The sequence below is a fragment of the Molothrus ater genome, unplaced genomic scaffold (assembly GCF_012460135.2).
Source record: "Molothrus ater isolate BHLD 08-10-18 breed brown headed cowbird unplaced genomic scaffold, BPBGC_Mater_1.1 matUn_MA566, whole genome shotgun sequence".
Classification (NCBI taxonomy): Eukaryota; Metazoa; Chordata; class Aves; order Passeriformes; family Icteridae; genus Molothrus; species Molothrus ater.
The window spans coordinates 1-13,581 of NW_023416741.1; the positions used below are offsets into that span (position 1 = coordinate 1).

Consider the following 13,581-nt stretch of genomic DNA (forward strand, 5'->3'; position numbering starts at 1 on the left):
CTCAGGCTTTAGCCAAGAAAATATGGAATTGGCCCAACTTCAAAAAAACCCCTATGTTTTTACCTAACTCCAGCAGTGGTCTTCTATTGAAGCTTTAGGCTTGTAACTCCCTTCCTCTGGAAGGGGGACACACACAGACCAACACCACTCTTGACTGCTTGTGGTTCCTTATACCTCTGTGCATGTTGCAACCATGTCATCAGCTCACAGTGGGTGTCCCTGCACTGCCACCAGCACCATTTTTGGGGAGCTGGCTGTCACTCCAAGCAGCCCCACACCCACATGCCTGGAACGCTGCACCTGACCAAGAATATACTGACCCAGCTTGACAGAGCCATCGGTTTTGAGAAGGATGTTGCTGCTCTTCACATCTTGGTGGATCACGTCGTTCAAGTGAAGAAAATCAAGTCCTTGCAGGCACTGAGAGAGAAAACAGAAAGAGGAAGCCAAAAATGAGTGATGGGATTTCATCACACAAGAAAGGAAACAGCTCCAAAGGATTCCCTCTCCAGGGGAATGGGCAGTAATGGCAGAACACAGTGCCACTGAGAGGAAGAGCTTGCTGCTCCAACACTTGCAGAGCAGGACCTTTCTGAGGAAAGGCATGTCAGCTTTTGAAAGAGCAACAGCACCTGCTGTTGTAGGCTGTCCCCTGCAAACCAGCCAGAATGACTGCTGCTGCAGTGGACGTGCTCTCTCCAAACAAGGGTTTGCCAAGAAAGAAAAAGTCCCTCCCTGTGGTATGAAGCAGATCACTTTTGGTGGGAGGCTGCATGACAAAGGTTTTCTTGCTGGCATCAGCACAGACTTGGAAGTATCACATCAGTCACCTTCCTGAAGCAAACACTGTTTTGTCTGAGTACTGTCCTTTTCAGTTAAGGACTGTGAGAAATGAGTCTCTTTCTTTGCTGATCGTTTCAAATCCTGCCACCAGCACCTTTGCTTTTACAGGCAAGAAATGCAGTGCAGAAAGCCTTGAGATAAATGTTTAGAGAGGCAAGGTGGAGAACAGCAAATACAAATACAAGAGAAAGAGTGAGAATACAACAGAAGAAGGTAAGAGTATGGGAACAGAGTACAGTGAGTGCAGGGGCACTGGCAGGCCTTTCACTTGAGATGCTTTTGCATACCAGCCACACAGAAACAAAGCTTGGCACAGGAAATCACTCCAGCTCTGAGCCTCTGTTTCCCAGACAATCCTGCCCAAGCCCTGTGAAGCACAGGTAGGATCCCTGACCTCCCGACTGATGGTTGCAATCTCTCCTTCAGACACGTGAGTCTCGTTGATGACATCGCTCAGAGTGCCTCCGTCCATGTACTCCATAATCAGCCAGAGCTGCCTATCCACAAGGTAGCTGAAAGAAGGAAACAAGGGTGTGGAGATGAACATGCATGGCTAGGTTGCAGTTTGGAAACAGCAACGCTTGTTTCTGGATGCCTTTGTGATGAGGACAGAATAAAAGAAATAGACATTCTCTCTTGGCTGTGCATTGCTTGCAATCTGTGCAGTTTCAAGGAGAAAGGCACAGCTGTGGAAAAGGAGATGTCTTAGATGGGCAGCAAGCAAAATCTGCACTTTAGCAACAGCCCCAGAAAAAAACCTGTTACACATGGTGTTTCTGGAAATAAACACCTATTCGTCCTGGCATACACAGTAATGGAAAAGGCACAACCATCCAAGGGAAATCCTCTGTAGGATGGTTTATCCGAACTTAAAAGGTGCTGAGAAAAATTTGAAAAAATCAAGCCTCAAAACAATGTGGAGGCAGTGAACTTTGAGGGTATTGAATCAGTAAAATAGGGCTGATCCAGTTTTTGAAAAATTTCGAACTGCATTTGTCAGGGTGGATTAATGCAGACAAAATGCACTCTCTTCCCATCCATTGGTGATAAGTAGAGAAATAATAATTAACCAATAATTATCAGCTCTATTTTCTGACAGTGAGCAAAGTGGATTTTTAACTGCATGCTTGCAGCATGTAAACAAACATTGCTGGGATAAAATAACAACCACTCACCTCTTTAAATAATTCACAATGTTTCGGTGCTTATTGATTTTCATGACCATGAGTTCATTAAAGGTTCCTTCCTTTCTGACCAGTCCTTGAAGATTTATTTTCTTTATGGCCACCTAAAATGATGTTGAAAATCAGTAACATTAAAAGCTGGTGGCATGAGAACAATTTCTCACATGGAGCGAGTGATTTTGGAATGACACAGCCAAACTGTGCCAACTCTCTTGTGATTAGACATCAGAATGGGAACAGATGTTCCAACAGCCCATTTCTCTGCTCCCTTGGGAGCCAGTTACAGGACATGTGGGGCCAGTGACGTTTTGCCTTGACCATTTGGTAACAATTATGTCTCAACTATCACTCTGACCACACTCTCTGCTACTTTGTTTGGCACTCAGAAGAAGTAATCCATGCCTTAATACTCTGTGGGTACATCTTGGCCTATGGGCAGGGCTTCTAGGGACACCTTGCAGATCTCTCCCTACGTGCAGTTCCCAAGGGCAGCACTGCAGGTGGCTAAGGAACTACCAGGAACTTTCAGATGTATTTGCTGGCAGCCAGAAATGAGAATTCAGGACTCTGAAGCTGAAGCCCCAAAGAGCAGTGAGGTGCTCGAAGGCACCACCTTTGTTTTAGCAATGGAGAGCGAGCGAGCGCGTCCTTCTCTGAAAGGAACCGCTGCCCTCCGTGCCTTCCTTCCGCAGCTGAGGAGGACAAAGTCCCAAATGTATTTTGCAGGCTGGCACCAGTCTGTGCTTCTTGTGCCTTTTCAGCACAGCTCTGCCCAAAGCTCCAGCCACAGCTCACACCAGAGGGGAAAGCCCTCGAGTGCAGCAAAGTCTGCAGGTGCTGTTGACATTTACCTCTCCTCCTGTGGCAGTGTCAAGTGCTTTACAAACATCTCCAAAAGTCCTAGAAACAAAACAGAAGCAGAGAAAGGAGAAGCCATTTAGATCTTGCAGTGAAAGCCAGCCCACACAGGAGATCTGTGCTGTAAATGCCTAAGACCTGCAGAACACTGGAAGAATGGAGATGTCTTTGACAATGCCTTCTGAGCACACTTAGAAATTCTGATCCGCACTGACAATCTAAGACCAGTGCCTGAACACACTTGCAGCTTGTCTGACTTCACACTTGATACCTATTCCACCAGCAAAACACCTGATGCATAGTTTTGTAAAATTAACATTGCTTGGACTCACCCACTGCCAATATTTTCCAGCTCAATGTATTTTATAATAGGATTTTCCATCTTCACCATTCTCCCTGAGGGAAACAAAATGCAAGATGTTCACTTTAAAGCAGAGATCCCACCTTCTAGGAGATACAAAAGGCAGCCCCACTGTCTGGGGCTCTGAGGCCTCCCTTTGTGGACAGCTGGCTAACAACAACAGGAACAGGAACTGGAACAACAAGAAAAGAACAGCAGGTCCACAGCACAAGTGGCTGGCACAGAGACTGATTTCTAGCATCCTTTGAAGTGAGAGACCTCTTGACAGCCGACACACAGGGAAGCACAGGGAGATACATTCAGAGGAGACTGAGACCAGAAGGGAATACCTACCAAGGCAAGTAAGTTTGTCATCTAGAAACATTAAGGAGAGCTGGAACTAGCAGTGCCTTTGTTTTCTTGGAAATAAACACTGTGAGATTTACAAAAGGTTTCCTACTTGCTAAGATTAAATGCACCTGGACATCCAGAATCAATTCCTCTAAACAGATGTCAAGTTCAGAACAGAAGGAATATTGCCAAGTGTTCCCATCTTTTCCACCTTGCAGCAGTTTGCCAGAAGAATGCCTCTGTGTTTTGTAAACCAGAGCAGCTCATGCTAGAACCAATCCCGATGGGGCTTTCAGCATTAGGACCCTCACCCTTTATGAGCAGGCTGAGCTCAAAGATGCCCTTGCCCGTGCCCCGCGTGAAGAACCACGCCGCTTCTCTTCACCCTGACAGCGCGGATCAGTCGCTCCCATTGCACTCGCCCTCTCGGCACCGTACACGTCCCCATCTTCCCATCTCAGCACGGCGGGCACAGGCAGAGAGGACAGCAGTGCTCCTCAGGCGCCCCTATGACACAGAGAGCTGCCCAGAGGAGATGCTGACCCTCTTGTGAGTCCAGGCCGTGTGACGCAGAAGCCGGCCCAGAGAAGGGGCTGCTGCCTCAGGCAGCTCCGCGCTGCAGCAGCCGGGCAGCAGCGGGACCCTCCCAGCCAAGGAAGGCTCCAGCCTCTGCAGTCCCTCCAGCCCAGCCCTCAGGGGCAGGGCAGCCAGCACAACAAGGCTGGCAAAGCCCAAGCATGAGCACTGACAGGCACTGATGGGAAGAAGCCAGAGTGAGCCTGAGCCCTGTACAAGCTGCTGCCTCCATACAGGACACAACAGGATGGGCTTTGAGATCAGCCACACCGAGGTGCAGATCAGTGCCCTTTTGGTCCCAACAGGTGATGGTAGACACAGAATCCCCTGGGCTCTGGTTTCAGCCCCACCAGGTCTTATCTGAGAGCACAGCACTGGCAGATGTTCCAGGCAAGAAGCAGATTCATTGGGTGGTGCTGCAGAATCACAAAGGGCTTGATGTGTTCTCCTGTGATGTGATCTCAGCAGGGCTTCTGCCAGTGGCTAGGACTCAAGCAGTCACAGCCTTCTGCTGATCCAGTAACAATCCCTGCTTCTGCCTTCGGCAGAGAGGGAAACCCAGGCAAACTCCAGCCAGTCTAAGCTGCCCTCAGAGGCAGCAGGAACTCCCAGAGCTCTCTCTTGCTGCCTCGGAGCAATACCAGCACTTCTGTGACACTAAACTGAGGAAACCCCTTGGTACAGCTATGCTGACACATGCACACAATACACTGTCCCTCAGATAAGAAAGATACCAGACATACTCTGTTGCTCCAGGGAGTCACCTGCCATCTCCTGTTGCTGAGCAGCAGTTGGGTCAGCACGGGAGGTGAACCAAGTGCTCAGGCTCCACTTCTTCAGCTGGGGAGCAAAGGCTCCTTGGGACGGCGCTGCTGCTGCTGCAGCAGCTTCAGTGTCAGAGTCGGTGTAGATCTGAGACAAGAAATGAGTTTATGTCAGGAAGGTGTGGCAGAGATTGCCCTGAAATGCAAGAGAGATTGCCATTTGAAATGCAAGCCCTTAGGAAGCTGCTGTCAGCCACATGCAGAGCTCTTCAACTGGATTGCTTTGGATGTCCACTTGTGAAACCAAATGGTCAAACCAAAGGGCTGGTTTTACTCAAATTCATAGCCAGTTTCTTGTTCTAAAGGATGACTGCTCCACTTCCTCCCAAAGACTCCTTTCCTCCTCCTAGGTCTGCAGATACATTTGCAGCTCCTCATTCTAATGTTCTACCTCCTGCCATGAAATTTTCTTTTTCTGCACCTTCCTCGGGACGTGCTTATCCTGCAGCATCTCTGGATGGTTCAGTTCCTGGGCCTCATGCCAGCCTCGAGGATCTTGGTTGCTTGTCATTTGCTGGAACTCTCTGCAGGCTGCTAGGTAGGATGGTGACACTTCCACCTCAAGTCAAACAGAACAAAGCAGTCAGAGACTACAGCTTGTCCCCGTCAGCCAGGGTCATCACTGGGAAGAAAGTAAAGAAAAGGACAGGAGCAGATTCACGAGGGATACAGACAGCTTGTAGCTCATATTCCAGATCTATGTGAGCGACCATGTTCACCTGCAAAAACACCTCAAGAAACAAGGTCACCTGAAGAAGCCAGCAGGAGTTCATTTGGATGACTGCTGGCTAAATGGCCAAAGGAGTAGTGCCTCTGTCTAGAGCATCAGCTGAGATTCAGCAGACCAGGAAGTGTCCTTCAGAGCAGCTCTGATAGAGGCCTCATCAGGATGGCACTCAGAGGCATCACCCCACCCCCCTGCTGCTCTGCACTGCAAAGGCAAGGAGGGCAGAAACCACCCCTTGGGTGACTGCAGTGGCTATTGCTATTTCACTCACTTGCTTTTCTAGAGCCTTTTGTTCCTGAAGGAGGCGATTAATTTTCTCTTTGATGATTTTAATTTTTTCGTCTAGCCTCTTCTTCCTTGCCTTGATCCTAGCCTCAGTTTCCTGCAGCTGTGCCTGCATCTGTTCGTCAATTTTCTGTAAAGAACAACAGAAAGGACTCTCTTTCATGAGTGGAGTGGCTGCCATTCTTTCATTCACCTGTTTTTGTTGATTGCCCCTCTGCATAGGGAGATTCTTCTCCTCTTGGATGTCTTCACTCCTCCTCTTCACTGCCATGATGTCACTCTGAGCTTCAGGCAGCTCTGCTTGTGGCTCTGCCTTGATGTTCTGTACACACAAAAGCACAGCAAGTGACTGAGAGCTGCCATCAAGCTCAGCTTTTCCCTCTTTTAGCCTCAAAATCACATTTATTCAGCCCTTCTTTCTGCTTCCCTACCCAGCTCTGCTTCCACTGTAACCATCCTGTCCCGTGCTGATCTCTCTGCAGATTCCAAGGCTCTGTCCTTCCAGCGCCTGTGGGACTTCCTGGCCTCCTCAGACCCAAGAGCTCTGGTTTATGCCCCTCTTCCTGCCCTTCCCTCTGTCCCCTGGCCAGTCAGGCTTACCTGGCCATTCTCCTGTGGCTCTTCCACCTGCTGCCTAAGCTGCTCTTCCTGCTCTCGCGCTGGGAACAGCTCTCCCTGAGTCTGCCATGGCATCTCTGATGAAGCAATCTGCTCCTCCTCTTTCTCTAGAAGCACCTGCACAGAAAGCAAGAGAAGATGGGTTTCAACTTCCCATATGAGCTTTGTGGGCCAAGACTCAAAGACTGCTGGGCTCACACGTTCCCAAAGCACTGTGCTGCTGCTCTGCTGGGTCATTCTCTGTTCGAGGAGAGGCACAGATTCCAAAGTGACCCTGGCCCTACAGTCAGGGGCCATCTGGGACTGAAGCTCCAACAGCCTCTCAGGCAGCTGACAGGGAAGGTGTGGCATTTCTCAAGGGTCTGCTGAGGGCCTCCCTCTGCTTCTGCCATGTCCTGTTTGTCTTTCAGTAGTGACTGACACCCCACCCTGTCCCACAGCTCCATCCTGGCTCTGCAGGTGGCTTCCTGGGTGAGCTCAGCCCTTGTGAGAGACACTTCTGGAGTTCTAGTTCATTTCAGGCCTGCACCAGCATTCCTGCATACCTGACATCTATACTCTTGTAAGAAATCCTGGTCATTCAAGAGATGAGGATGCATGCAAAGATCTCTGATGGAAGTCAGAGAACCTCTGTGGCCATCTCAGTATATGGAGGAGGACCAAGAATTCTCAGTCTCTGTCAACTGAGAATTCTGACCAGCCCTAACATAGTTTCTCCTAAGGCCCCATCAACGAATGCACTTACACAGCCCTGGGGACGCCAGTGAAGGAAACCATGTGTCATGTATGGCACGTATGAGCAAAGTTGCTAGACCCCAACTACAGCATGGGATACTTCCACTCCCTTAGGACATGCAAAATTTTAAAGGATAAAAAGAAGGCTTCAGGTCAGAAAAGGCTGGAGTAGGAAAACATGAGGGGAAAAAATAACCATCTCTGGAGGGGGAAACATCTCTGCCTGCTCAGAATCAGTCAATGGAACTTGTCTCTACTCCTCTCCTGAAGGGATGCCTTTAGCTGAGCTTTGCATCTTCCACTGCTTTGGACAGAACCAGGAAGATTCAAATAGATGGACAGATTGACAGATCTCACTTTCATAATCTCTCTTTACTGTACTGTGGTATTTACATTTTCTTAACAGAGAGAGATATAATTCTCTCTCCTAGGTTTTTTTAAGGGAAGGTAGTGAGAAACTTAGAGAAAACAATTATTATCTCTACTTGCTGTTCTTGTTGTTTAGTACATGTAGAATGTGTTATAGTGATTTTTTACTGAAAGCAATTTGTTAAGTGGATTTTAGTGATAGTTGTTTAGCTTGATTAGCTAATTAGATAAAAGCTGTGTCGTGACTGTCTCCAGACAGTCACGAGTTTTTCTTTAGTATCTTTTTAGTATAGTATCTCTTTAGTATAGTTTTAATATAGTACTAGTGTAATATAGCTAAAGAAAGCATTTGTTTAACCTTTAAATCACAGAGTCAAAGCACATTATTTGCCACGTGGGGGTAACCCTGAATCAATACTGTCCTTTCTGTCGCTACACATATCAACATTCGGTAGCACTGCCCCGATCAGCAGCCATCCTGAACTTGATCTCCTGTTGCTTCAGTAACCCACACTCTTGGGGAATTTGAAGCATGGGGTCCATAAGTGAGTCCTTATGGAATGCAATCAGACCCAGAGCATTGCACTGGGAACTGCACTCTTTGTGCATGTGTGCTCGGGCAAGTTCTTCTCTTGGACTCGACCACACTCATGGTGCTAAAGTGGCTGGAATCAGAAATGCAGCCCAGCCCCTCCCAGCTCCTCTAATCTCTGAGGACCAGCTGGAAGGCAAGGGCATTGATTTCCTGCTCAATTCCCAAACACAACACACACTGATTCCCTCAGCTGCCAAAAGACACGGGAGCTGTTAACCTGAAAGTGATGTGCAATCCCTACTGGCTGGTCTGGCACCAGAACAGCTCCTTCTGCACCAACATCCCTGCCCCAAACTATGTGTTCTTGTGCAAAAATACTGGATCTTCCAGAACTGCCTCCTTGCAAACTAAAATTCTAGCAGAATTTCTGCCAGTGCTGGAAAAGGGCAGGAAAGATTGAGAAAAAGCTCCCTTGCTCCCTGGAGAAGGAGAAATTACACAAGGCTTCTCCTTCTAGCAAGCAAACAAACAAATAAACAAAAAAAAAAAAAAAAATGAAAGCGTTACCTACTCCAGTGTCTAAAGCACTTGAATGCAGTGATGTTTGGCAGGGAAACAGCCCTTGTGTGGAGCATTGGATCTATGGATCTAAGGCAGGGATTGATGGAAGTCTGCCTGAAGGTCCCTCAAGAGCCTCTCACTGTCCAGGCTAAAGCTCCCTCAGCACCTCCTCACTGGCCTTGTGCTGCACCCCCTTGCCCAGCTCCCCTGTCCTTCTGTGCACGCGCTGCAGCCCCTCAAGGACTTTCTGCTGCCCAGGGGCCCACAAGTGCACCCAGCACTGCAGCTGTGGCCGCAGCGCTGCCCAGCACAGGGCCACGCTCACTGCCCTGCTCCTGCTGCCCCACTGCTGCTGACACAGGCCACCATGCCCTGGGCCTTCTTGGCCACCTGGCCACACGCTGCCTCATCTTCAGCTGCTCAAGGCCGCCAGCACCTCTGGCTCCTTTTGGCCCACGCAGCTCCCCTGCCACTATGGTGCCCATTTCACTTCAGATACAGCAGGCACCATTGCAAGATGTACATCCTGGTTTTAGCATCACAGGACAGCAGTCAAGGACTTGCAGCTTTGCTCCCATTCTAAGCTCCAATGCAGTTTTCAAAGCAAACTACACAATTGAAAGTACCAACAGACACATGCAGCATCTGGTTTTTGCCTCAGAAGAAGGGTTCAGAGTTACTCACTTTGTTTCTTTTGCTACACTAGACAAGAATGGCCCCCCCAGCTTCATGGACAACACAGTCATCTCCTTGCAGCTTATCAAAGACCAAGAAACAGGCAGACTCAGAGCACCTATCTGCTCTGCTACTGGCTGCTCTGCCTGAAGAGGCAACAGAGCAACCTGGCAACAAAGGCACCCAAATCCCTGACTTCAAGCAGCAACTCTCCATCCCCAGTGTGTCTCTGAAATAGTCCCAAGTAAGCACACCCAAGAAGTTTGTGGGGACAAAGCACCACAAAGAGTTTGTGTGGTCAGATCAACTTTTTTTATGCCTGCAGCTACTTGGCCAGTCTGGGCAGGGGGACAGGTCACTCAATGCCACAGTGTCCCCTGTGTATCTGACAAGGCTGAGCACAGTGTCTTTGACATGCTCCCTGCTCTGGGAACAGGGAGCCTTCATGCTTCAGGCTGGCCCCTATCAAAATGCCGGGAAGCTGGTGCCTAAACATGACAGACCAAAGCCCATTGTCCAGCTGTCACAGGCTGGGGGCAATCACTAGGTTCTGGCAGGACTCCAGCACCCAGCATCCTCAGCCAGCAACAGCAAAGTGCTGGCTGGTCAGAAACTTGCAGCTCTGCCTTGCACTAAAGACAGCACTGCACACAACTGGCACTTACTGGCTCAGAATGTTCAGGCTGTGGTGTGACCACAGCTGGAGGCTGGCGCTCATCCACCTCATTTGCCTCCTCTTTGGCCTCCTCTCCGTGAGCAGAAGGAGCCAGAGGAGAGACTGCTGTTGATTCTGTGATCTGTGGACAGACATCAGTGTGAGGGACATTGGTTACCTATAATTTATAACCTTATTTCTATTCAGCACTTTATTCTATTCAGCTCTATTTCTACAACCAGCTGTACTAAGGACAAATCAGAAACTTTGATAACAATGGGATTCTAAGTCACTGCGACTAAATTTAAATGGGCAAATTCAACAGAATTGCTAATCGTTCTGAATTAGACATTATGCCCTGGCTATAGCAAGAAGCAACATTCTCTCTGCAAAATGAGCTTTTCATTCCTTGAAAGTTCTGAAATGGAAAATTAGGAAATAGCCAGCGATGCCTTTGTTATTGCTGCTGCAGACATGGAAATGGATTTTCTTTCAGCCTACTCAGCTGGCCCTCTACACTCTACTGCCACAGGCCAAGCTCACAGCTTGCTCTACAATTCTTAAGCACCAGGAACATGAAATGTTCCTATCTCACTCACCTCAGGATCAGCACCTCTGAATACACGGATCATGTGATCTGGAGTGGGCAAGGGAAAATAAACAAGTGCTGTGAGAAAACTGCCTGGGCTGCTGAATCCCACAGAAGAGAAGTCAACCCAAAGAGAGAGTATTTTTCTTTATCAACATCCCTCCACGTGACATAGTTCTTTCACACAGCCAGCAAGAGATCAGGACAATAATCTTGGATGTGCCTACACTTCGGCCTGTTTAACCAGTAAATGAATACAAACATGATCAAGAAAATGCAAATTGTTCTTCAACACTCACTGCTTCTGTTCTGTCCAACAGATAAAGCAACTTTTGCTCTCTTGTCTTTCATGTACTTTAAAAAAAAAAAGAAGTTGCATGCACTAATTCCCATTAAGTTGCTGAAAACAGTCACCCAGAAAAGCTTCCCCCAAATCCCCCTGAGCTGTGGCAGTTCTATTGTGAAACAGCACAGCAGCATCTCCAGGGCTCAGGACTCACTGCTTTAGAGTTTGCACTTCGCTGCAAAGGGAATCACTATTTTAGCACTCAGTCAAGGGTCAAAATAGACAGTCAAACCCTTTCATTACAAAATTTAGAATAAAAGAAGCTTTCCCTGAGTTCTGGGGAGAACTACAAAGTCTTTAGAAGGCCTTCTGAGAAGGCCTCCCAGTCTGCATTTTGGAAGTTGTCCTGCTTGATCCAACAAACTGAGGAAATGACAGACTCTGCTGCCACAGACTCTCCCGTGGAGGGAACAGAAGCCCTGCAGGTTCCTTTGCAAATGCTGTCCCTGTGGCTACTGACACCCCCTTTTTAGCTGAACACCTTGACAGGAGCTTTACCAAAGCAGTGGCATCCTAATGCTCTTTCTCTTTCAAAATCAATTTAGTCACTAAGAAAGAGCAGGAAGACATGCAAAAGCCAGGTTAGGTTACATCCTAACCTAAATAGAGTTGAAACCTCTACTTACTTGCCAGGCTAGTTGTGAAATAGGCAAAATAAACAGTGCCATACATGGTGCAAACTGCAGCAGCGAGTTGTTCAATCATTGTAGCACTGTTGTTCAAGTTTACACTAACACTAGAAAAACGAAGACTCCTGTCAGTGTGCAGCTACACACTGACAAAGGCCACAATCAGGAGGATGCTCCTGATCTCAGCAAGCCCTAGGGTTGCTCTGGCACTGAGGCCTTCTGTGCAACAAGGCAACCTTCAGATGTCACTACGACGATGTGGCAACCATGCCCTGACATCACAAAGCAAAGTATGACAAAGCAAAGCATCACAAAGCATGTTAGTCTGTGAATTTATGCCAAGCACTAACCAACCTTCCCTACAGCAAACACAAAATGGCCTTGGAAGTTCTCCTCTGTCACAAAGCAGCACAAATTCCCCTCATGGGCCAAAGCCTGTTGTTCAAGGGATCCAAGAGGAACTTCAAGTGTGCCCCAAGCACCTACAGCCTGTACCCCAACCGAGCCCTCAGATGGGACACAAGCAAAGGAAATCAGACCAAGAAAATGGCCCAAAGCATTATACAGAACCAGGAGAGAAAGCACTATTGGCATAGCGGCTAAAGTAATTCCTAACAAATTACCCCATATATCTGCATGTTTATTGGACATCCCCAGGGCTGCCCTGTATGTACATCTCTTCCTCTGCTCTGCCTTTCTTCCCCTTTGGAAGCAGTCAAATTGGCAGCATCTGCCCAGCAGCAGCAGCTGCTCCAAGCTGGGAACGCGACTGGCGGTGCTGATTTCCAGAGGCTCCTGTGTCCCAGGGGAAGCCAAGGCAGGAGCAGTTGAACGGTGCTGGCGCTGCTGCTGCTCTGTGCCAGAGAGCCCCGGCTGGGCAGGGCACGGTGCCCACTGCGCTGCGGGCTCCTTCTCCTGCCACAGCTGGGCACACCTGGGAACAAGGCATGACAACTTGTGGGCAAACCAAGGGGTTTCTGGGGCTGCACTGCTCTGCACACACCCAGGACACCTGCAGCACAGAACCTTGGTCCCCTGAAAGGTAAACAAGATGGAAACAGCTGGAAAATATTTCATTTCAACCATTCTTTACGCTTCAATAGAAATGACCAAAATGAAAGTTACCGAGCAGGGAGTGATCCACACTGCCAGCTCAGTGTGAGAACAGAGGCATTATTTTATTTCAGTGCTGGGTGCGTGAGGAATCGCTTCCCTGAAACATGCACACCCACGTGTTAGTATCCATGGAACTAGGACATTACTTTCATTACTTTTATTCATTACTTTGCTCAAACTCACAGACTAAACATTCTCACAAAGTATTTGACATGCTTAAATCACTTCCACCAAATTACTGACATTTAGAGTAGGGGTCTCTTGAGGGTCTCTGGTGGACATGTGGTGAACATCCCATTCCTCAAATTCTCCTTCCATGGTTAAGAGCTTTCTTCTCCTTGAATGCATTTTTTGGCTGGAAATGCAATTGCACTTTCTGCCTCATGTAGAAATACCAGGGCTGCACAAACAATGGCCAGCAGGCCATATCCCGAAGGCACTGCAGCATGGAGTTGAGAAGGAAAAAGACCCTTCCCCAATTCCTAACCATACCAAAACCACCATAATTGGGACTTTTCATCTTCTGAATGTAGAGTTGATTCACAGGGTGACAAGGGAATCTTCCAATGGAGTTGAAATTTGGTAGAGTTTTTATTCTGAGTCCTACTCAGACTGTTGATTTGAAAATTTATTTTAGAACATTTTTTAAAAGGCTGTGCAGTCATACGGTTTTGTTCTAATACCAAAATGGCTCTATGGAATGTACTGGCATTTTAATTACATCCAAACTGATTAGTCTGTAAAAGCTTTTCTGCAGAACAGCCA

General features: G+C 48.0%; 1 protein-coding gene across 1 annotated transcript; it reads right to left on the reverse strand.

Moving 5' to 3' along the window:
• Positions 1-320: 320 nt before the first annotated feature.
• On the reverse strand, positions 321-12,351 carry LOC118701300 (serine/threonine-protein kinase PAK 3-like; the record flags this gene model as incomplete). The annotated part of the gene is given in 9 exon segments (XM_054518442.1): positions 321-420; positions 1,238-1,355; positions 2,019-2,131; positions 5,975-6,310; positions 6,589-6,723; positions 10,147-10,278; positions 10,736-10,773; positions 11,698-11,919; positions 12,324-12,351. Coding segments are annotated over 9 exon segments (1,222 nt in total), but the record flags the coding sequence as incomplete, so codon positions are not given.
• Between the last annotated feature and the right edge of the window lie 1,230 nt (positions 12,352-13,581).